Source organism: Oncorhynchus mykiss, chromosome 23 (genome assembly GCF_013265735.2).
Source record: "Oncorhynchus mykiss isolate Arlee chromosome 23, USDA_OmykA_1.1, whole genome shotgun sequence".
Classification (NCBI taxonomy): domain Eukaryota; kingdom Metazoa; phylum Chordata; class Actinopteri; order Salmoniformes; family Salmonidae; genus Oncorhynchus; species Oncorhynchus mykiss.
This window is the reverse complement of record NC_048587.1, coordinates 43,767,277-43,791,210: the sequence shown is the minus strand read 5'-3', so window position 1 is coordinate 43,791,210 and position 23,934 is coordinate 43,767,277. Positions and strand designations below refer to the sequence as shown.

Here is a 23,934-nt window from a genome sequence, read left to right as displayed (position 1 = left end):
GACCTGAGTCCTTGGACCATGCCTTAGGACTACCTGGCTTGATGACTCCTTGCTGTCCCCAGTCCACTTGGCCAAGCTGCTGCTCCAGTTTCAACTGTTCTGCCTGCGGCTATGGAATCTTGACCTGTTCACCGGACGTGCTACCTGTCCCAGACCTATTATTTGACCATGCTGGTCATTTATGAACATTTGAACATCTTGGCCATGTTCTGTTATAATCTCCACCCGGCACAGCCAGAAGAGGACTGGCCACCCCTCATAGCCTGGTTCCTCTCTAGGTTTCTTCCTAGGCTTTGGCCTTTCTAGGGAGTTTTTCCATTTTGTACCTGTTTCCTCCAAGCATCTTCACAAGGTCCTTTGCTGTTGTTCTGGGATTGATTTGCACTTTTCACACCAAAATACGTTCATCTTTAAGAGACAGAATGCGTCTCCTTCCTGAGCGGTATGAGTTCTGCGTGGTCTCATGGTGTTTATACTTGCGCACTATTGTTTGTACAGATGAACGTGGTGAATTCAGGCGTTTGTAAATTGTACATTTTCTCATGATGTCAAGCAAAGAGGCATTGAGTTTGAAGGTAGGCCTTGAAATACATCCACGGGTACACATCCATTTGACTCAAATGATGTCAATTAGTCTATCAGAAGCTTCTGAAGACATTACATATTTTCTGGAATTTTACAAGCTGTTTAAAGGCACAGTCAACTTAGTGTATGTAAACTTCTGACCCACTGGAATTGTGATACATTGAATTATAAGTGAAATAATCTGTCTGTAAACAATTGTTGGAAAAATTACTTGTCATGCACAAAGTAGATGTCCTAACCGACTTGCCAAAACGATAGTTTGTTAACAAGAAATTTGTGGAGTGGTTGAAAAAACAGTTTTAATGACTCCAACCTAAGTGTATGTAAACTTCCGACTTCAACTGTACGTCTCGTGTTTGAGCCGTTGAATTGCGACTCCACTTTGTCTCTATTCTGACACTTTGCTTGTTTGATTGCCTTACGCAGGGAATAACTACACTGTTTGTATTTGGTCATATTTCCAGTCACCTTGCCAAGATTAAATGCAGTGGTACTTGCTTTCAGCTTTGAGTGAATGCTGCCATCAATCCACGGTTTCTGGTTAGGGAAGGTTTTAATAGTAACAGTGGGTACAACATCTCCTATAAACTTCCTTATAAACTGGCTCACCGAGTCAGCATATACATCAATGTTATTATCTGAGGCTACCAGGAACATATCTCCGTCTACGTGATCGATGCAATCTTGAAGCGTAGAATCCGATTGGTCAGACCAGCATTGGATAGACCTAAGCACGGGCGCCTCTTGTTTTAGTGTCTGCCTATAGGAGTGGAGCAACAAGATGGAGTCATGGTCAGATTTGCCAAAAGGAGGGCGGGGGAGGGCCTTGTATGCATTGCGGAAGTTAGAGTATAAATGGTATAAATGCTCGAGCGTGTTACTCGCTCATGTACAGCAATCGATATTCTGATAGAATTTAGGTAGCGTTGTACTCAAATTAGCTTTGTTAAAATCGGCAGCTACAATAAATGCCTCAGGATATATGGTTTCCAGTTTGAAAGTCCAGTGAAGTTCCTTGATGGCAGTCTTGGTATCCGCTTGAGGGGGATATGGCCGGCTGTGACGATAACCGAGGAGAGTTCTCTTGGGAGATAATACGTTCGGTATTTGATTGTGAGGAATTCTAGGTCAGCTGAACAAAAGGACTTGAGTTCCTGTATGTTGATACAATTACACCACGAGTCGTTAATCATGAAACATACCCCCCCCTGCCCTTCTTCTTACCGGAGAGATGTTTATTCCAGTCAGCGTGATGCACTGAAAATCCCTTTGGCTGTATAGACTCCGACAGCATGTCCCCAGCTAGCCATGTTTCCGTAAAACATTGTATGTTACAATCCCGGATTTCTCTTTGGAAAGCAACTCTTGCCCAGATTTCGTCGACTTTGTTAACTAGGGACTGGACATTAGCGAGTAAATGCGCATTCGAAGCCTCACTAGAAGACCGCTCCAGCACCCTCTCCTCTTGCGGTGTTGTTTTGGCCTCTGGAATCAGTTTAAATGCCCTGGGAGGCGCAGACAGATGATCCGCTTTGGGAAGTCGTATTCCTGGTTGTACTGCTGGTTGTGCTGGTAAGTTGAAGTCTCTCTGATATCCAATAGTTCTTCCCGGTTGTAGGTAATAACACAATGTTTTCTGGGCTAACAATGTAATAAATAATACATAAAAGACAAAATACTGCACAGTTTCCTAAGGAATAGAAGCGAAGCTGCCATCTCTATCGGCACCATCTTGTAGTGATTATGTTTTGTTTCCTGTTGTTTACGAGGCATGTGACAAATTTCATTTGATTATTGCCTGCTAAGGGGCCATTTCAGTCAATGAGGGTTCACAAAAGTGATTGAGAGAGGTCAGTGTTTCCTATCTCGGCTGGACTGAGGGGATCAAGTGATAATTAAAAGAGATAAAAAGATCAATATTACTGGGTTAAAAACGCTCATTGTTTTGTCATGTAGAAATGTGAAAAAACTAAGTATATAGGGCTGAACTGCATCCATTATCAGATGCAGTAATCAACAATTCTATATAGGACGATGAAACTAGGATATAGGATATCCTAAAGTGTGGCTGAAGATTTGTTGTTGTTAGACAAAGCTACGTGAATGAATAAAGGGGACACGGCTAGGTGGTGTTATACATGTAGTCATATATTATTCTCCTCCTGAAGCAGGCCCTGTCTGCGTCCAAATGACACTCTATTCCCTACATAGTACACTACATGCCATTTGGGATGCAGCACATTTCTCGATAGCATGTGCACAGACTGGATATCTCGGAGCCTGGAGACTAACACAACTCTCCAGTGAGCCTCCCTTTGATCATCACAGTGATAAAAACCCACCCCTGTCATGGCTGCTTTACTATTAACTTATCATGATGTACTATGAGCAGGTGGAATGTCTCTATCAGTAGCTCACAGTAGGGTGGACCATGAACGACGCTGCTGTTTTATCATTGGGTTCCAGTGGCTCAGTGGGTTGGGTTTGTAGAGAATCGTGGATTGCGGGTTTGATTCTCACATTGCTACATTTACTCTCAATGTTGACAGTTCTGTAAGTCGCCTTGGATTAAAAACGTCTACTAAATGACCATATTACATTACATTATAATTGTTAAGTATTTTATTATCATATTCTTAGTAGAATTTATACAACAATAAGTCTCTTCTCAGGCAATTCTAGCAGTATAGTGTTTTCCTACAATGAGGAATGTTTAGAGCAACCAAATAAAGCCAAGCAGGAAGTAATCAGAGTGATACGGCTCTTATCCAATACCACCAGCCAGCTATACTGCATCCCTTCCTCACTCCAGCCGATGAGCTTTAGCACCTCTAAATGCTTCCCAAAGCTCTGTTAATCAGTCTAAAGAGGTTCGCCGAGACATTGGGCAGAGGAAAAATGGGAGTAACACTCCAAGTAAGTGCTAATGGAGAGGTTAATACAGAGGCTGTTAACAGGCAACAGCAAAGAAGCAATTTGTCACTGTGACTAACTCAACTGAACCACAAGCCAGCCACTCCAATGACTCCAGACACCAAATGCAAAAATCTCCACGGGAGTAACACACGGCCTGGGTATGTAACCCTTTAAGGTTTATGAGAGGTTTATAAAAAAAGTTTAAGTCTGTTTAGGAAAACAGGGGTTTAGGGGTCTATTATAGGGGTCCCTACCCCTATAATAGGGTAACTATTGAGGAAGGCAAAACACACACACAATGAACACAATATGTTACTACACCTGTTTGTGTAGCCGACTTACCTGGCAACAACTTCCTATGGCAACAACACAATATGGAAAACAGATCATATTCAATTCAACATGAGTGCATTTAGAAAATGTTAAGGAGACATTTTGCATCGTCAATTTGGGTTACTGTACTGCTGACAAATGCAAACGTGTGAATGATTAATTGTGCAATAATTGATCGGATCCAAATCAACAGCATCTGCACTTTAGTGGGTTATGATGATCTGAGGCACATTTCTCTGAAGTAGTTTTTTTAAAACCACATAATATGACAGCTTTATCAGGGTGTTACATTCCTGCGTCTGTATCAAAGCCGCTGAAAAATGTATCTTCCTCAATAGAGAGAGGTTGTTTGTGAAGCAGGGGTTTCATCCTAAATGGCACCCTATTCCCTATGTAGTGCACTTTTGACCAGTAGTGCACTTTATAGCGAATAGGGTGCTATTTGGGATGCAACGAGTGCCTAGGAAAGATTTCATTATTGCTGGTCTACAGATACCTCATCTCATCTCTGGCCATTTAAAGGAAACAGATGACAATCAGAACGACTGCTAAGTGTGTTTTCAGGTGTGCTGATGGCTTTTTGAAGAGAGAGAAGCATAACCTAGTCATTTAATGAATAAATATTAAATAGTAATTGGCATGGCTACAATGTATATTTCTGACGAGCAGATTATTTAGTCTGGTTATTATGAAAACAAAAAGCAGGAAGCAGAAATATCAATGCACATCCTCCTTTGCCTTCCCTTTGCCAATCTTGTGAATTAACATATTTTTGGAGCACCTAGCTGCACAAACCACATTTTTACAAACGTGACATGACAACAAGATAAGTCTAAGCAGAAAAAACGAATTTAACCGCGAAACCATCTAGAAATACTGTAAGTACCATACTAGTGTTGTTCTCTGAAAAATCATATTCATCAGTTGCAATTTTGCAGTGTTCTGGCAAATCAAGTTGACACAGAAAATGTCAGAGAATTGGTTAGTACTGGGAGAGTTGACGCTTTGCCCTTTATATTTACTTTCTGTGATGTGAGCTTCCCTCCCTCCCTCCCCCCCTCCCTCCCTCCTCTGTGGAAGCTGTCAGGGCCATCAGGAATCCATTCCCATTCCAGTCACGTTGATCACACCGTAAGTGATTCTGGATGAAAATTATTCATACATAGAAGAACTATATTCAAGGGAGAGCTCTACCTTTAAAAGAGAAAAACCACTTAAAAACATCTAAAGTAGATTTCACATGTTTGTCTTTTTTAATTGATATTTAAAAAGCAAAGCAGGATATAGGATTTTTTGAAAAGGCAGCAAAGAGGCAGGCAAAGCTAAACATGTATTCGTCATTTAATGCGCAGCCCCACTTAAAACATATTTGATGTCATTTTAATTTTCATAATCTAAAACCACAGGTGGCAGTAATTTGGTTATTAAAAGGATACTGTGTGCGCTGTACAATTTTGTGTTAGTGCTATATTATACTGTAGCAGGGAGAGGGGAGACATATCATCCCTGGGAGTAATGATACTAATGAGAGAAGCTTTTTAACCAGGCAACCTGTCAGCCCCCAAAGAGAGAGAGGCAGCCGGAGAAAGAGGCAGAAATACAGAGAGAGCATATTTTGCATTTAGAAAGACCCTGTATAAATTAAATCCCCCAATTAGATGTTTTCTCGTGTGTATTATTCTCAATGTATTCTTGTTTTTGTTGTCATATACTGTTGTTCCTCAAGCATATTGTTCATTTATGTAATACTTCATATACATTGCTTTGGCAACAGTGGCAACCAGCCATTCATGCCAATAAAGCATTTATCAAATTTAATTGAAATGAGAGATGGAGAGAGAGAGCGGCAGAGAGAGAGATTCAGAAAGAGATAGAGCGAGTGGGAGAACAGGGAGGTAGAGAAGCAGAGCGAGAGAAAAAGAGAGGCAGTGTGCTCGCAAGAAAGAGAGAGGCAGAGCGAGAGAGAGAGAGAGAGAGAGAGAGAGAGAGAGCGAGAGAGAGAGAGAGAGAGAGAGAGAGAGCGAGAGAGGGAAGGCTTGAAACCATGCCCAACTTCTCAGCTTCCCAAGAGGCTTTTCAAAATTCAATACATAACATCTGTAGGCGATGTTGGGTGCAGACCTAGCGGAGTGCGTCATAACACACAGACACAGAGAGACACACGCACACACACACACACAGACACACAGACACACAGACACACACACACACACACACACACACACAGAGACAGAGAGAGAGAGAGAGAAAGAGAGAGATGGCTGAACAAAGAAACCATGACGACTACCAGGTTTCCATAGCAACTGCTGCAAGGCCTGGAGAGTATAATAGCACATCAATCACTGTCCAAAAAAGAACTAAATTATCAGCTAAAATAAACCTTCAGGATCTGTTTAGTGGTGTGCATTCGGCGGTAACTCACCTCCTCGAAACCTTGCTCTTTGGCAAAAGTGGCCGCCTCCTGAAATAGAAAATAAAGAACACAAATTAACAGTTAATTACAGAGTCACAATGCTGTAACGGAAGTCATAGTCAACACATCCCAAATGGCCCCCTATCCCCTATGTAGTGCACTACTTTTGACCAGGGCCAACAGGGGTCTAGACAAAAGTAGTGCACTACATAGGATGCCATTTGGGACATACCCACTTCAGGCATACAGTACAAGACCTCTCACTTCCTCCAGTCACTGACAGACTAAACACGTGTGATGACCTGACACTTGAGATTGAAGGAGTAACTTGAGTCCATTCTGCTGCTGTGCTACTTTGCTCCCTGAATTAATACTGTACTCATAGGGGACGGCATAAACCCATTTAATCCCAATGCCCCACTTTGGCTCATTTTACAGCAACAGCTTTGAGAAGAAGACAGACAACGTCTGCATCTCAAATGGCACCCTATTCTCTTTATATTGCACTGCTTTTGACCAGGGCCCATAGGGTCATAAGTAGTGCACTATATAGGAAATATCGTGCCACTTGGGATACAATCAACATCATTTTAGCTTAGCCATGAAACTACTGTAACACAGAGGATAGATATGGATAGATATGTGGGTTTCCCAGTTTACACCACTGGAATTCAATAATAGTGACCATGAACGGCATGATTTATAGTGTACTTGACTTTTGGTGGTGGCTAGCAGTCAGGTGACATTATTTGCTCTGTTTAGTCAATGGGCAGAGGCTTCTGTAGGCTAGCTGTTGCACGATGAGATGCAATAACATGGACACAAATCACGAGTGACAAGTGCATTCACTCAATTCACTTTTGACCCTTAGACAAAGCAATAAGTCGATGCTATGATGCTAAATGACCCGATTATATGGAAAGGGGGCTGGGGTTGTGACCTTGGGGAGACACGGGTTGACGACCTGGTCTTACACACAGAAGAGAGGGAGGAGATGAAGGAGTGTGTGTGTGGTGTGTGACAAGTGAAAAGGGAGGAGAGAAGACATGAAACAATAGGGTTATGGGGCCCAGGGGGGAACAGGCATGCCTCTTTGTCTCTGATCACCCATTACTGGGACAGAGATACTGGATGTCACTTCATCTAATAACACACACACACACAGTTAAAAAAATGTAGTTTCAACTAATTATTATTAAGTAATTGGTTACACAGTCTTTTTTAGTTTCTGAACTGTTCAATTAAAGTGCTATCTGAACTTAAAATGTTAAGTTGACCCAAACTTAGCATTAACTTGAAAAAGCGTCAGTCAACTTATATAATGTGTTTGCTCAACTTGTCTCATATGTTCATTCAACTAGAATTTGTTTTATTTTCCCCAAGGTGGCGTAGCAGTGCAGATGTGGTTTGTTGTCCTCTCGTTTACTTTTTGTATTTTTATATTTTTTGTATATACAGTATTTCAATTTATTTGTCAATCACTTTTCCATTTTTAAATTAAATATACCTTCTGGTAACCCGCCTCAATCAATGTGACACGGATCCGCTATTATTTTTAGACCTTATAACCAAAACCTCCATCAGAAGATAGCCATCAGGAGCTACTAGCTAATAGCTATTTAGTCATTGTAAGCCACTGCTTTACCCTCTGTACAGGCACCAGACGTTTTTTAGCCTGCATAATACCTGCCAGCCTCTGACTATTTTTCTCCACTACAACACCGGATTCCAGCCGTGGACAATTACTCCTGATCATCACAGCTAGCTAGCTGCCACCGAGTGACCAAGCCCCAAAGATTGCTCTGAGCCAGGCACATCTCCCGGCTAGCAAACAAAATTACTACAACTACTGCTCCGACGTCCAGCCACCGACGTCTTCCACCATCTGGCCCGGTCCCTTTGTCGACACGGCGCCCCGACGTACCACCACGACTGGTCCGGAGACGTAATTCCATCCGCTGTGCTCTCAACCGGCCTTCGCTGGACGTCGGAGCAGATGCTTCTACTTACCCCGCCTGCTAACTTTAAACTCTGTGTCTCCCGCGTGCTAGCATAGCAACGACTACCCGCGGCTTCCCTGTGCCATCTATTGATGTTCACTGGACCCTATGATCACTTGGCTACATAGCTGATGCCTGCTGGACTGTTCATTTATCACGGTACTCCACTTTGTTTACTTTTGTTTATCTGTCGGCCCTAGCCCCAAACTCAGCTCTGTGTGTAGTTAACCGACCCTCTCTGCCCATTCATTGCCATTTTACCTGTTGTTGTTGTCTTAGCTGATTAGCTGTTGTTGTCTTACCGGTTGTTGTCTTTGCAAGCTCTCCCAATCAACACCTGTGATTGCTTTATGCCTTGCTTTATGTCTCTCTCAAATGTAAATATGCCTTGTATACTGTTGTTTAGGATAGTTATCATTGTTTTAGTTTACTGCGGAGCCCCTCGTCCCACTCTACATGCCTCAGATACCTCCTTTGTACCACCTCCCACACATGCGGTGACGTCACCCAGTATAACCAGCGTGTCCAGAGAGGCAACCTCTCTTATCATCACTCTGGGCTTACCTCCACTGTACCCACACCCCACCATACCCCTGTCTGCATATTATGCCCTGAATCTATTCTACCATGCCCAGAAATCTGCTCCTTTAATTCTCTGTCCCCAACGCACTAGACGACCAGTTTTGATAGCCTTTAGCCGTACCCTCATCCTACTCCTCCTCTGTTCCTCGGGGGATTTCGAAGTTAACCCAGGCCTTGCGTGTCCCCAGGCACTCTCATTTGTTGACTTCTGTAATCAAAAAAGCCTTGGTTTCATGCATGTTAACATCAGAAGCTTCCTCCCTAAGTTTGTTTTACTCACTGCTTTAGCACACTCCACCAATCCTGATGTCCTTGCCCTGTCTGAATCCTGGCTTAGGAAGGCCACTAAAAATTCTGAGATTTCCATACCCAACTAGAACATTTTCCGTCAAGATAGAACTGCCAAAGGGGGAGGAGTTGCAATCTACTGCAGAGATAGCTTGCAAAGTTCTCTCATACTTTCCAGGTCTATGCCCAAACAGTTCGAGCTTCTAATTTTTTTAATTAATCTCTCCAGAAATAAGTCTCTCACTGTTGCCGCCTGTTATAGACCCCCCTCAGCTCCCAGCTGTGCCCTGGACACCATATGTGAATTGATTTCCCCCCATCTATCTTCAGAGTTCGTTCTGTTAGGTGACCTAAACTGGGATATGCTTAACACCCCAGCAGTCCTACAATCTAAGGTATATGCTCTTAAACTCACACAAATGATCAAGGAAACCACCAGGTACAACCCTAAATCCGTAAACATGGGCACCGTCATAGATATTATCCTGACCAACTTGCCCTCCAAATACACCTTTGCTGTTTTCAATCAGGATCTCGGCGATCACTGCCTCATTGTCTGCATCCGCTATGGGTCCGCGGTGAAACGACCACCCCTCATCACTGTCAAACGCTCCCTAAAACACTTCAGCGAGCAGGCCTTTCTAATCGACCTGGCACGGATATCCTGGAAGGATATTGACCTCATCCCGTCAGTCGAGGATGCCAGGTCGTTCTTTAAAAGTAATTTCCTCACTATCTTAAATAAGCATGCCCCTTTCAAAAAATGTAGAACTAACAACAGATATAGCCCTTGGTTCACTCCAGCCCTGACTGCCCTTGACTATCACAAAAACTTCCTGTGGCGGACTGAAATAGCATCAAATAGTCCCCGCGATATGCAACTGTTCAGGGAAGTCAGGAACCAATACACAGTCAGTCAGGAAAGCAAAGGCTAGCTTTTTCAAACAGAAATGTGCATCTGCAACTAACTCCAAAAAATTGTGGGACACTGTAAAGTCAATGGAGAATAAGAGCACCTCATCCCAGCTGCCCACCGCTCTGAGGCAAGGAAACACTGTTACCACCGATAAATCCACTATAATTGAGAATTTCAATAAGCATTTCTCTACAGCTGGCCATGCTTTCCACCTGGCTATCCCTACTCCGATCAACTGCCCGGCAATCTCCACAGCAACCCGCCCAAACCTCCACCATTTCTCCTTCACCCAAATCCAGATAGCTTATGTTCTGAAAGAGCTGCAAAATCTGGACCCCTACAAATCATCCAGGCTAGACAATCTGGACCCTCTCTTTCTAAAATTATCTGCAGAAATTGTTGCAACCACTTACTAGCCTGTTCAACCTCTCTTTTGTATCGTCTGAGATTCCCAAAGATTGGAAAGCTGCCGCGGTCATCCCTCCCTTTTCAAAGGGGGTGACACTCTAGACCCAAACTGCTACAGACCTATAGTGGGGAGAACAAGTATTTGATACACTGCCGATTTTCAAGGTTTTCCTATTTACAAAGCATGTAGAGGTCTGTAATTTTTATCATAGGTACACTTCAACTGTGAGAGATGGAATCTAAAACAAAAATCCAGAAAATCACATTGTATGATTTTTAAGTAATTCATTTGCATTTTATTGCATGACATAAGTATTTGATACATCAGAAATATTTGGTACAGAAACCTTTGTTTGCTATTACAGAGATCATACGTTTCCTGTATCTTGACCAGGTTTGCACACACTGTAGCAGGGATTTTGGCCCACTCCTCCATACAGACCTTCTCCAGATCCTTCAGGTTTCGGGGCTGTCGCTGGGCAATACGGACTTTCAGCTCCCTCCAAAGATTTTCTATTGGGTTCAGGTCTGGAGACTGGCTAGGCCAGTCCAGGACCTTGAGATGCTTCTTACGGAGCCACTCATTAGTTGCCCTGGCTGTGTGTTTCAGGTCGTTTTCATGCTGGAAGACCCAGCCATGATCCATCTTCAATGCTCTTACTGAGGGAAAGAGATTGTTGGCCAAGATCTCGCGATACATGGCCCCATCCATCCTCCCCTCAATACGGTGCAGTCGTCCTGTCCCCTTTGCAGAAAAGCATCCCAAAAGAATGATGTTTCCACCTCCATGCTTCACGGTTGGGATGGTGTTCTTGGAGTTGTACTCATCCTTCTTCTTCCTCCAAACACGGTGAGTGGAGTTTAGACCAAAAAACTCTATTTTTGTCTCATCAGACCGCATGACCTTCTCCCATTCCTCCTCTGGATCATCCAGATGGTCATTGGCAAACTTCAGATGGGCCTGGACATGCGCTGGCTTGAGCAGGGGGACCTTGCTTGCGCTGCAGGATTTTAATGATGACGGCGTAGTGTGTTACTAATGGTTTTCTTTGAGACTGTGGTCACAGCTTTCTTCAGGTCATGGACCAGGTCCTGCTGTGTAGTTCTGGGCGGATCCCTCACCTTCTTCATGATCATTGATGCCCCACGAGGTGAGATCTTGCTTACCAAGCTGCTTGCCTATTGTCCTGTAGCCCATCCCAGCCTTGTGCAGGTCTACAATTTTATCCCTGGTGTCCTTACACAGCTCTCTGGTCTTGGCCATTGTGGAGATGTTGGAGTCTGTTTGATTGAGTGTGTGGACAGGTGTCTTTTATACAGGTAACGAGTTCAAACAGGTGCAGTTAATACAGGTAATGAGTGGAGTACAGGAGGGCTTCTTAAAGAAAAACTAACAGGTCTGTGAGAGCTGGAATTCTTACTGGTTGGTAGGTGATCAAATACTTATGTCATGCAATAAAATGCAAATTAATTACTTAAAAATCATTTTAAAATGATTTTCTGGATTTTTGTTTTAGATTCCGTCTCTCACAGTTGAAGTGTACCTATGATAAATATTACAGACCTCTACATGCTTTGTAAGTAGGAAAACCTGCAAAATCGGCAGTGTATCAAATACTTGTTCACCCCACTGTATATCTATCCTACCCTGTCTTTCTAAAGTCTTCGAAAGCCAAACAAACAGATTACCGACCATTTTGAATCCCACCGTACCTTCTCCGCTATGCAATCTGGAGTCATGGTCTTGGGTGCACCTCAGGCACGCTCAAGGTCCTAAACAATATCATAACCTCCATCGATAAGAGAAATTACTGTGCAGCCGTATTCATCGACCTGGCCAAGGCTTTCGACTCTGTCAATCACCACATTCTTATCGGCTGACTCGACAGCCTTGGTTTCTCAAATGATTGCCTTTCCTGGTTTACTACCTACTTCTCTGATAGAGTTCAGTGTGTCAAATCGGAGGGCCTGTTGTCCGGACCTCTGGCAGTCTCTATGGGGGTACCACAGGATTCAATTCTCGGGACAACTCTTTTCTCTGTATATGTCAACGATGTCGCTCTTGCTGGGGGTGATTCCCTGATCCACATCTACGCAGACAACACCATTCTGTATACATCTGGCCCTTCTTTGGACACTGTGTTAACTAACCTCCAAACGAGCTTCAATGCAACACTCCTTCCGTCTTTTCTGACCTAGAATATGTGGACAACTACAAATACCTAGGTGTCTGGCTAGACTGTAAACTCTCCTTCCAGACTCATATCAAACATCTCCAATTCAAAATCAAATCTAGAATCGGCTTTCTATTTCGCAACAAAGCCTCCTTCACTCACGCCGCCAAACTTACCTTAGTAAAACTGACTAACCTATCAATCCTCGACTTCGGCGATGTCATCTAAAAAATAACTTCCAATACTCTACGCAGCAATCTGGATGCAGTCTACCACAGTGCCATCCGTTTTGTTACCAAAGGCCCTTATACCACCCACCACTGCGACCTGTATGCTCTAGTCGGCTGGCCCTTGCTACATATTCATCGCCAGACCCACTGGCTCCAGGTCATCTATAATTCTATGCTAGGTAAAGCGCCGCCTTACCTCAGCTCACTGGTCACGATAACAACACCCACCCATAGCACAATGTAATCATGTATGTCAATGTTTGTCAAATATGTGAATTGAAAACATTGTATGTCAAAAGCAACGTGTGTGCAACTACTTCCACAGCCTTTTTTTGTGAAGTATTTATAATAATAATTTCTAGATAAATGAACAAAAGTTGGACAAACATTTTAAGTTGACTGAATATTTGCCTAAGTTCTCAAGTTGGAGCCAAGTTTGGGCAAACTAAAAATATTATGTTCACATAACACTTTGACCGAAAGGTTGAGTTAAAAGGTTGTGGAACCAGTTACTTAATAATAATAATTAGTTGAAACTAGAATTTTTTACAGTGCACACATACTGTACATGCATTTGCACGCACACAACCACCCACCCTCACCCATTCAAATAGCCACTCAAGCTCTTTTCAAATGAGGTGAGTGTCTCTTTTAATGTAGCTAGTGGGCACCAGCCACTCACATTCATTCATCCGTTAATTTATTAACTAATAGAAACAGAAACATTTAATCACAGATGAGCAGCAACCATCACACTTCAGGGGCATCTTAATGCGTTGTCAAAACAAGGATACTTCATTTGATGCTCCTTTACAAAGGGTGTGTCCCAAATGGCAACCTATTCCCTATGTCCGGGGCAGGCAACTATATTCAGCCACAGTCCGATTTTTGTCGGAGGGGATGGTCGGGGGGCCGGAACATAATTCTAATAATTTGTGCACTGCAAATTGGACTAAACCCCAAAATAATATACCCCAAATATTTCCAAAATTAAATACATTTTTAGCTGAATTCATGGTGATTTTACAGTTTTTGACCAAAAACCTGAGAGTGTACAAAACATTAAGAACACTCTTTCCATGACATAGACTGACCAGGTGAATCCAGGTGAAAGCTATGATCCCTTATTGATGTTAAATCCACTTCAATCAGTGTACATCAAGGTGAGGAGACAGGTTAAAGAAGCCTTGAGACATGGATTGAGTATGTTTGCCATTCAGAGGGTGAATAGACAAGACAAAATAGTGCCTTTGAACAGGGTATGGTAGTAGGTGCTAGGCGCACCGGTTTATGTCAAGAACTGCAACACTGCTGGGTTTTTCACACTCGACAGTTTCCTGTGTGTATCAAAAATGGTCCACCAGCCAACTTGACAACTGTGGAAATCATTGGAGTCAACATGGGCCAGCATCCCTATGGAATGCTTTCAACACCTTGTAGAGGTGTTCTGAGGGCAAAAGGGGAGGGGGTGCAACTCAACATTAGGATCGTGTTCTTAATATTTTGAACACAAATTTAGAAACATTTGGGACGCAGACAAAGCCTTTTAAAAAGGCACATGAATGCAGGCTGAATACCATTCCTGTTGGTTGGCTATAGTCTTCAGTCACCCAGTTAGCTACAGTGGAAACACTCTTCTGTGTAAGTGGGATTTGGTTGGCAGCATAGAAAATTAATATAATGGTGGTAACAATTTCTATGAGCCACCTGCGTGTGATGTATTATAGGCATTTATGCATTTATAAGGGTTCTTAGGATAGATGGAGCTGCAAGCTGTTATGAATGCTTACAGCTAAACCACACAATACAACTAATGTGTGACTACATTATATATGCATGCAAATAAAGTTGTATTGAATTCAATTGAATGCATGTATAGCCCTTGTGTAATAAAGAACCTTCAGACCTACAGTATAATACACCATTGGACGATAGAAAACACAAATTAATTCATTATGCATTATAAAAGGGTTGCCAACGGGTTGAATCACTAAAAGTTTATGACTGATACAATGTTAGAACGATATGAGGGCTTAATGTTTCTTTACGGTTGTCACTAAAATGGTAAGTGCTTAGGGGTTGTAAAATTCCAGAAAAATAAAATGCTTACTTACAAGCGCCTCCTCAACAATGGCTTGTTCAATATAAAAAAAATGTTTTGTTGTTGTTTACAGTAACCTATTTGTTGTTGTTTAGATTAACCTATTTGTTGTTTTATCTCAAACAGACGTGGCAGTTCTCCAATTAAGGATTCCAGCTGAGTGATGTGGCAAGTTGATGAGGGACCAGAGGTTCTCCTTAAGGCGTCACCAAGCTTAAGTTCGGCTGGCGGCTAGCCGAAGTCGACTAGGAGAACAAAACGAGTGTGCTCGCATACTCCCTTAAAAGTCATTGGCTTGTAAAACTAGAAAAAAAGCAGAAATACTACTTTTTGTTTGTCCATTTTAGCCATTGCTCAAAATAGTCGGAATTTATGTAAGATTACTCAAGAAATCTATGATACATTTTTACTCAGACTATTTGCATTGCCCCGTCCAAAAACTTTTTTAACAAATCAAAAACTGAAAAATTGGGCGTGCAAAATTATTCAGCCCCTTTACTTTCAGTGCAGCAAACTCTCTCCAGAAGTTCAGTGAGGATCTCTGAATGATCCAATGTTGACCTAAATGACTAATGATGATAAATACAATCCACCTGTGTGTAATCAAGTCTCCGTATAAATGCACCTGCACTGTGATAGTCTCAGAGGTCCGTTAAAAGCGCAGAGAGCATCATGAAGAACAAGGAACACACCAGGCAGGTCCGAGATACTGTTGTGAAGAAGTTTAAAGCCGGATTTGGATACAAAAATATTTCCCAAGCTTTAAACATCCCAAGGAGCACTGTGCAAGCGATAATATTGAAATGGAAGGAGTATCAGACCACTGCAAATCTACCAAGACCTGGCCGTCCCTCTAAACTTTCAGCTCATACAAGGAGAAGACTGATCAGAGATGCAGCCAAGAGGCCCATGATCACTCTGGATGAACTGCAGAGATCTACAGCTGAGGTGGGAGACTCTGTCCATAGGACAACAATCAGTCGTATATTGCACAAATCTGGCCTTTATGGAAGAGTGGCAAGAAGAAAGCCATTTCTTAAAGATATCCATAAAAAGTGTTGTTTAAAGTTTGCCACAAGCAGCCTAGGAGACACATCAAACATGTGCTCTGGTCAGATGAAACCAAAATGGAACTTTTTGGCAACAATGCCAAACGTTATGTTTGGCGTAAAAGCAACACAGCTCATCACCCTGAACACACCATCCCCACTGTCAAACATGGTGGTGGCAGCATCATGGTTTGGGCCTGCTTTTCTTCAGCAGGGACAGGGAAGATGGTTAAAATTGATGGGAAGATGGATGGAGCCAAATACAGGACCATTCTGGAAGAAAACCTGGTGGAGTCTGCAAAAGACCTGAGACTGGTACAGAGATTTGTCTTCCAACAAGACAATGATCCAAAACATAAAGCAAAATCTACAATGGAATGGTTCAAAAATAAACATATCCAGGTGTTAGAATGGCCAAGTCAAAGTCCAGACCTGAATCCAATCGAGAATCTGTGGAAAGAACTGAAAACTGCTGTTCACAAATGCTCTCCATCCAACCTCACTGAGCTCGAGCTGTTTTGCAAGGAGGAATGGGAAAAAATGTCAGTCTCTCAATGTGCAAAACTGATAGAGACATACCCCAAGCGACTTACAGCTGTAATCGCAGCAAAAGGTGGCGCTACAAAGTATTAACTTAAGGGGGCTGAATAATTTTGCACGCCCAATTTTTCAGTTTTTGATTTGTTAAAAAAGTTTGAAATATCCAATAAATGTCGTTCCACTTCATGATTGTGTCCCACTTGTTGTTGATTCTTCACAAAAAAATACAGTTTTATATCTTTATGTTTGAAGCCTGAAATGTGGCAAAAGGTCGCAAAGTTCAAGGGGGCCGAATACTTTCGCAAGGCACTGTATATCTGACCAAATTATGATTGGTGTCTATCAACAATGTCAAGCCACCAGAGTCTGACAACCAGAGGTGTGGACTCGAGTCACATGACTTGGACTCGAGTCAGACTCGAGTCACAAATATGATGACTTGCAACTTGACTTTGACTTTAACAGCAATGACTCGTGGCTTGACTTGGACTTGAGTCTGTTGACTTGACCTGACTTGATACCCTCTGTCACGCTCTGACCTTAGAGAGCCGTTTTATTTCTCTATTTGGTTAGGCCAGGGTGTGATTTGGGTGGGCATTCTATGTTGTCTGTTTCTTTGTTTTTCTATCGTTGTCTCTGATTGGGAATCATACTTAGGCAGCCCTTCTTCCCACTTTCTGTTGTGGGATTTGGTCTTTGTTTATTGCATGGGTTGCACTCCTAAGCTTTTTGTTCATTGAGTTGTTTATTGTTTTTTTATGTGAACATTTATATATTAAAGAAAATGTACGCCTACCTTGGTCTCATTCGAACGACGGACGTTACAGAAGATCCCACCACCAACGGACCAAGCAGCGTGGTCAGGAGGACTGGATCTGGGAGGAAATCCTGGAGGGAGCATGACCCTGGACAAAGGCCGGGAAGTATCGCCGTCCAAAGGAGGAGATGGAGGCAGCGAAAGCGGAATGGCGACGTTATGAGGAGTTATACCAACCAACAAGCACAGGTTGGCGGAGTCAGGGTTTAGACCTGAGCCAACTCCCCGTGCTCACTGTGGGGAGCGTGTGACTGGTCTGGCACCGTGTTATGCAGTGATGCGCACGGTGTCTCCAGTGAGCATTGACAGGCCGGTGCGCTCTGTGCCAGCGCCCCGCATTTTCCGGGCGGATGTGGGCATCCAGCCAGGACGGGTTGTGCCAGCTCTACGATCGAGACCTCTAGTGCGCCTCCAGAGCCCAGTGTGGAAGCCAGGCTTCCAGTGCATCCCCCCAGTCTGGTGAGACCTGTTCCGGTTCCACGTACCAGGCCTCCAGTATGTCTCCCCAGCCTGGTAAGCCCTGTGGCAGCTCCATGCACCAGGCTTCCAGTACGTCTCCTCAGTCCGGTGAGACCTGTTCCGGTTCCACGTACCAGGCCTCCAGTATGTCTCCCCAGCCTGGTAAGCCCTGTGGCAGCTCCACGCACTAGGCCTCCAGTACATCTCCTTAGTCCGGTGAGACCTGTTCCGGCTCCACATACGAAGCCTCTAGTGATGATCCATGGCACGAAGCCTCCAGTGATGATCCATGGCCCGGAGCCGGTAGTGATGATCCATGGCATGAAGCCTCCAATGATGATCCATGTCCCTGAGCCTGCAGTGAAAATCCATGGCACGGAGCCTCCAGCGATGGTCTCAAGTCCAGAGCCTTCAGCGAAGGTCCCCAGTCCGGAGCCTCCAGCGACGGTTCCCAGTTCAGAGCCTCCGGCGCCGATCCGCATTCCAGAGCCTCCAGCGGGGGTTCCCAGTTCAGAGCCTCCGGCGACGATCTGCAGTCCGGAACCTCCAGCGGGAGCGTAATCATTGCACCCAAAATTGAGCTACAACTGGCTAGGCAGTTGGTAGCCTAAATCCTGCCTGATGTTACTGCTGTTCCTAAAACCATTGACATACGTTAGCCTACTGTAACCACACAGAGAGTGTGTGTGTTAAGGTTGGGTGATTGTGTACAAGCCTACATCACCCGATTCTAATCCTCTATAGTCGATCACTATTGGGGGGTGGGGGGTCTTTCTCATGGCTACCCATGTATTTCCATGGAAATAATATTTATTTGGAAAGTAATAAATATATAGATATTTTTAAAAGCATTTATGATTTGCGTAAATGTAATATACTAAATATTACTCTTGTTAAAAATATGAAATGGTATTACATTTGGTGAAGAGCACATTATGACTTGTTTAGGACTCAAAACTCAAAGTTTAGGACTTGAGACTTGACTTGATACTTGACGGTCTTGACTTGAGACTTGACTCAGACTTGCCTGTCTTGACTTGGGACTTGAGGGCTAAGACTTGACACTTACTTGTGACATGTAAAATAATGACTTGGTCCCACCTCTGCAGACAACTAGGATAGAAAATTACTGAGGATAATAGAGGACAATAATGCCACTCCTATTTGCCATATTTTCAATTTAAGCCAAGTAGAATGTGTGTGCCCCCAGGCTTGGAGGGAAGCAAAAGTAATTCCGCTACCCAATAATAGTATAGCCCCCTTTAACGGCTTAAATAGCCAACCAATCAGCCTGTTACCAACGCATAGTAAACCCTTGGAAAAAATTGTGTTTTATCAGATACAATGCTATTTTACAGTAGACAAATTGACCAGAAACTTCCAGCATGCTTATACGGAAGGACATTCAACAAGCACAGCACTTAACCCATCTGGACAAGAGGAATACCTATGTGAGAATGCTGTTCATCGACTACAGCTCGGCATTCAACACCATAGTACCCTCCAAGCTCGTCATCAAGCTCGAGACCCTGGGTCTCGACCCCGCCCTGTGCAACTGGGTACTGGACTTCCTGACGGGCCGCCCCCAGGTGGTGAGGGTAGGCAACAACATCTCCTCCCTGCTGATCCTCAACACTGGGGCCCCACAAGGGTGCGTTCTGAGCCCTCTCCTGTACTCCCTGTTCACCCACGACTGCGTGGCGACGCACGCCTCCAACTCAATCATCAAGTTTGCGGACGACACAACAGTGGTAGGCTTGATTACCAACAACGACGAGACGGCCTACAGGGAGGAGGTGAGGGCCCTCGGAGTGTGGTGTCAGGAAAATAACCTCACACTCAACGTCAACAAAACTAAGGAGATGATTGTGGACTTCAGGAAACAGCAGAGGGAACACCCCCCTATCCACATCGATGGAACAGTAGTGGAGAGGGTAGCAAGTTTTAAGTTCCTCGGCATACACATCACAGACAAACTGAATTGGTCCACTCACACAGACAGCATCGTGAAGAAGGCGCAGCAGCGCCTCTTCAACCTCAGGAGGCTGAAGAAATTCGGCTTGTCAACAAAAGCACTCACAAACTTCTACAGATGCACAATCGAGAGCATCCTGGCGGGCTGTATCACCGCCTGGTATGGCAACTGCACCGCCCTCAACCGTAAGGCTCTCCAGAGGGTAGTGAGGTCTGCACAACGCATCACCGGGGGCAAACTACCTGCCCTCCAGGACACCTACACCACCCGATGTCACAGGAAGGCCATAAAGATCATCAAGGACATCAACCACCCGAGCCACTGCCTGTTCACCCCGCTATCATCCAGAAGGCGAGGTCAGTACAGGTGCATCAAAGCTGGGACCGAGAGACTGAAAAACAGCTTCTATCTCAAGGCCATCAGACTGTTAAACAGCCACCACTAACACTGAGTGGCTGCTGCCAACACACTGACACTGACTCAACTCCAGCCACTTTAATAATGGGAATTGATGGGAAATTATGTAAATATATCACTAGCCACTTTAAACAATGCTACCTTATATAATGTTACTTACCCTACATTATTCATCTCATATGCATACGTATATACTGTACTCTATATCATCGACTGTATCCTTATGTAATACATGTATCACTAGCCACTTTAAACTATGCCACTTTGTTTACATACTCATCTCATTTGTACATACTGTACTCGATACCATCTACTGTATCTTGCCTATGCTGCTCTGTACCATCACTCATTCATATATCCTTATGTACATATTCTTTATCCCCTTACACTGTGTACAAGACAGTAGTTTTGGATTTGCTAGTTAGATTACTTGTTATTACTGCATTGACGGAACTAGAAGCACAAGCATTTCGCTACACTCGCATTAACATCTGCTAACCATGTGTATGTGACAAATAAAATTTGATTTGATTTAACTGATGATTGGCTTAAAGAAATTGATGATAAAAGAATGTGGGGGTTGTTTTGTTAGACTTCAGTGTGGCTTTTGACATTATTGACATTATTGATCATAGTCTGCTGCTGTAAAAATGTACATTACTGTTCCGGGATGCTGGCCTTCTAGGGAGAGTTGCAAAGAAAAAGCCATATCTCAGACTGGCCAATAAAAATAAAAGATTAAGATGGGCAAAAGAACCCAGACACTGGACAGAGGAACTCTGCCTAGAAGGCCAGCATCCCGGAATCGCCTCTTCACTGTTGACGTTGAAACTGGTGTTTTGCGGGTACTATTTAATGAAGCTGCCAGTTGAGTACTTTTGAGGCATCTGTTTCTCAAACTAGACACGCTAATGTACTTGTCCTCTTGCTCAGTTGTGCACCGGAGCCTCCAATTCCTCTTTCTATTCTGGTTAGAGACAGTTTGTGCTGTTCTGTGAAGGGAGTAGTACACAGCCTTGTACGAGACCTTCAGTTTCATGGCAATATCTCGCATGGAATAGACTTAATTTCTCAGAACAAGAATAGACTGACAAGTTTCAGAAGAAAGAAATTTGTTTCTGGACATTTTGAGCCTGTAATCGAACCCACAAATGCTGATGCTCTAGATACTCAACTAGTCTAAAGAAGGCCAGTTTTATTGCTTCTTTAATCAAGACAAGTTTTCAGCTGTGCTAACATAATTGCAAAAGAGTTTTCTAATGATCAATTTGCCTTTAAAAATTATAATCTTGTATTAGCTAACACAATGTGCCATTGGAACACAGGAGTGATGGTTGCTGATAATGGGGCTCTGTACGCCTATGTAGATATTCCATTTAAAAAAACAGCCGTTACCAGCTACAATAGTCATTTACAACATTAACAATGTCGACACCGTATTTCTGATCAATTTGATGTTATTTTAATGGACAAAAAATGAGCATTCTTTCAAAAACAAGGACATTTCTAAGTGAGCCCAAACTTTTGAACGGTAGTGTATGTGTTATGGCTTTACACCCCCTGCTATATTGTGGATAAAGAGTTACCTGTCTAACAGAACACTGAGGGTGTTCGTTAATGGAAGCCTTTCCAACATAATCCAGGTAGAAGCAGGACTACCCCAGGGTAGCTGTCTAGGTCCATTACTTTTTTCAATCTTTACTAATGACATGCCACTGGCTTTCAGTAAAGCCAGAGTTTCTATGTATGCGGATGACTCAACACTATACATGTCAGCTACTACAGCGACTGAAATTACTGCAACACTTAACAAAGAGTTGCAGTTAGTTTCAGAGTGGGTGACAAGGAATAGGTTAGTCCTAAATATTTCTAAAACTAAAAGCATTGTATTTGGGACAAATCATTCACTAAACCCTAAACCTCAACTAAATCTTGTAATAAATAATGTGGAAATTAAGCAAGTTGAGGTGACTAAACTGCTTGGAGTAACCCTGGATTGTAAACTGCCATGGTCAAAACATGTTGATACAACAGTAGCTAAGATTGGGAGAAGTGTATCAATAATAAAGTGATGCTCTGCCTTCTTAACAACACTATCAACAAGGCAGGTCCTACTGGCCCTGGTTTTGTCACACCTGGACTTTTGTTCAGTCGTGTGATCAGGTGCCACAAAAAAGGACTTACGAAAATTGCAATTGGCTCAGAACAGGGCAGAACGGCTGGCCCTTGGATGTACACAGAGAGCTAATATTTATAATATGCATGTCATGTGCCTTTTACTGAGGAGAGGCTTCCATCTGGCCACTCTACAGTACCATAAAGGCCTGATTGGTGGAGAGGTGCAAAGATTGTTGTCCATCTCCACAGAGGAACTCTTGAGCTCTGTCAGTGACCATCGGGTTCTTGGTCACCTCCCTGACCAAGGTCCTTCTTCCCCGATTGCTCAGTTTGGCCGGCCGGCCAGCTCTAGGAAGAGTCTTGGTGGTTCCAAACTTCTTCCATTTAAGAATGATGGATGCCACTGTGTTCTTGGGGACCTTCAATGGTGCAGAAATATTTTGGTACTTTGGTTCCCCATATATATGCCTCGACACAATCTTGTCTCAGAGCTCTACGGACAATTCCTTTGACCTCAAGGCTTGGTTTTTGCTCTGACATGCGCTGTCAACTGTGGGACCTTATATACTGTAGACAGGGGTGTGTCTTTCCAAATCATGTCCAATCAATTTAATTTACCACAGGTGGACTCCAATCAAGTTGTAGACACATCTCAAGGATGATTAATGGAAACAGGATGCAACTGAGCTCAATTTCGAGTCTCATAGCGAAGGGTCTGAATGCCTATGTAAATAAGGTACCTGTTTTCGCTTTGTCAATATGGGGTATTCTGGGTAGATTGATGAGAAAAGATAGATATTTAATCCATTTTAGAATAAGGCTGTAACTTAACAAAATGTGGGGAAAAGGGAGGGGTCTGAATACTTTCCGAATGCACTGTAGGCCTAGACCTATAGTAAACTATATCCAAAACAACAAACAATACACTGCATTTATACATTTTCAGTCCTTTAAATTGTAAAGCCATGTCTTTCTACACAATAGCAAAACAAATGTTTACAATCTGGGAGGTAAACTCTATAGAGAATTCAATAATTTCGCTGTGTATTTCAGATGGAATCAAGGCATTAGAATGTACCAGAGTGTCACGCCCTGACCTTAGAGATCCTTATGATTCTCTATGTTTGGTTAGGTCAGGGTGTGACTCGGGTGGGAAATTCTATGTTTTCTGTTTCTTTGTTTTTGGCCGAGTGTGGTTCCCAATCAGAGGCAGCTGTCTATCGTTGTCTCTGATTGGGGATCATACTTAGGCATCCCTTTTCCCCACCAGTAGGTTGTCGGATATTGTTTTTGCATAGTTGCTGTCTAGCCCTGCAGAACTTTACGTTCGGTTTTGTATTTTGTTGTTTTGTAGGAGTTCAGTATTCAAAATCATGAACACTTTCCACGCTGCGCTTTGGTCTCATTCATCTAATGACGGACGTAACACAGCGGCCACCAAAATAGAGCTCCATCTGCAACAAAGAAATGGAACCCAAGGGGGCAAACGTCACGGACCACCCCTGGCCTGGGGCGCCTGGCTGGCTACTTTTTATATTTGTCTGGCTACTCTATGTACTTATGGAAAACACTGGCAAAGTAAAAGATAACAAGGTGGGCTTAAAACATCAGCA

General features: G+C 43.3%; 1 protein-coding gene across 4 annotated transcripts in view; it reads right to left on the bottom strand.

Moving 5' to 3' along the window:
- The window catches only part of adkb (adenosine kinase b), a 287,226-nt gene that overhangs the window by 32,437 nt on the left and 230,855 nt on the right, over window positions 1-23,934 (bottom strand). For all 4 annotated transcript variants that reach the window (XM_021581101.2, XM_021581103.2, XM_021581102.2 and 1 more), the window contains one exon: window positions 6,257-6,295. In XM_021581101.2, the coding sequence (XP_021436776.2) occupies window positions 6,257-6,295 (39 nt within the window). The remainder of the gene's footprint in view (window positions 1-6,256; window positions 6,296-23,934) is intronic.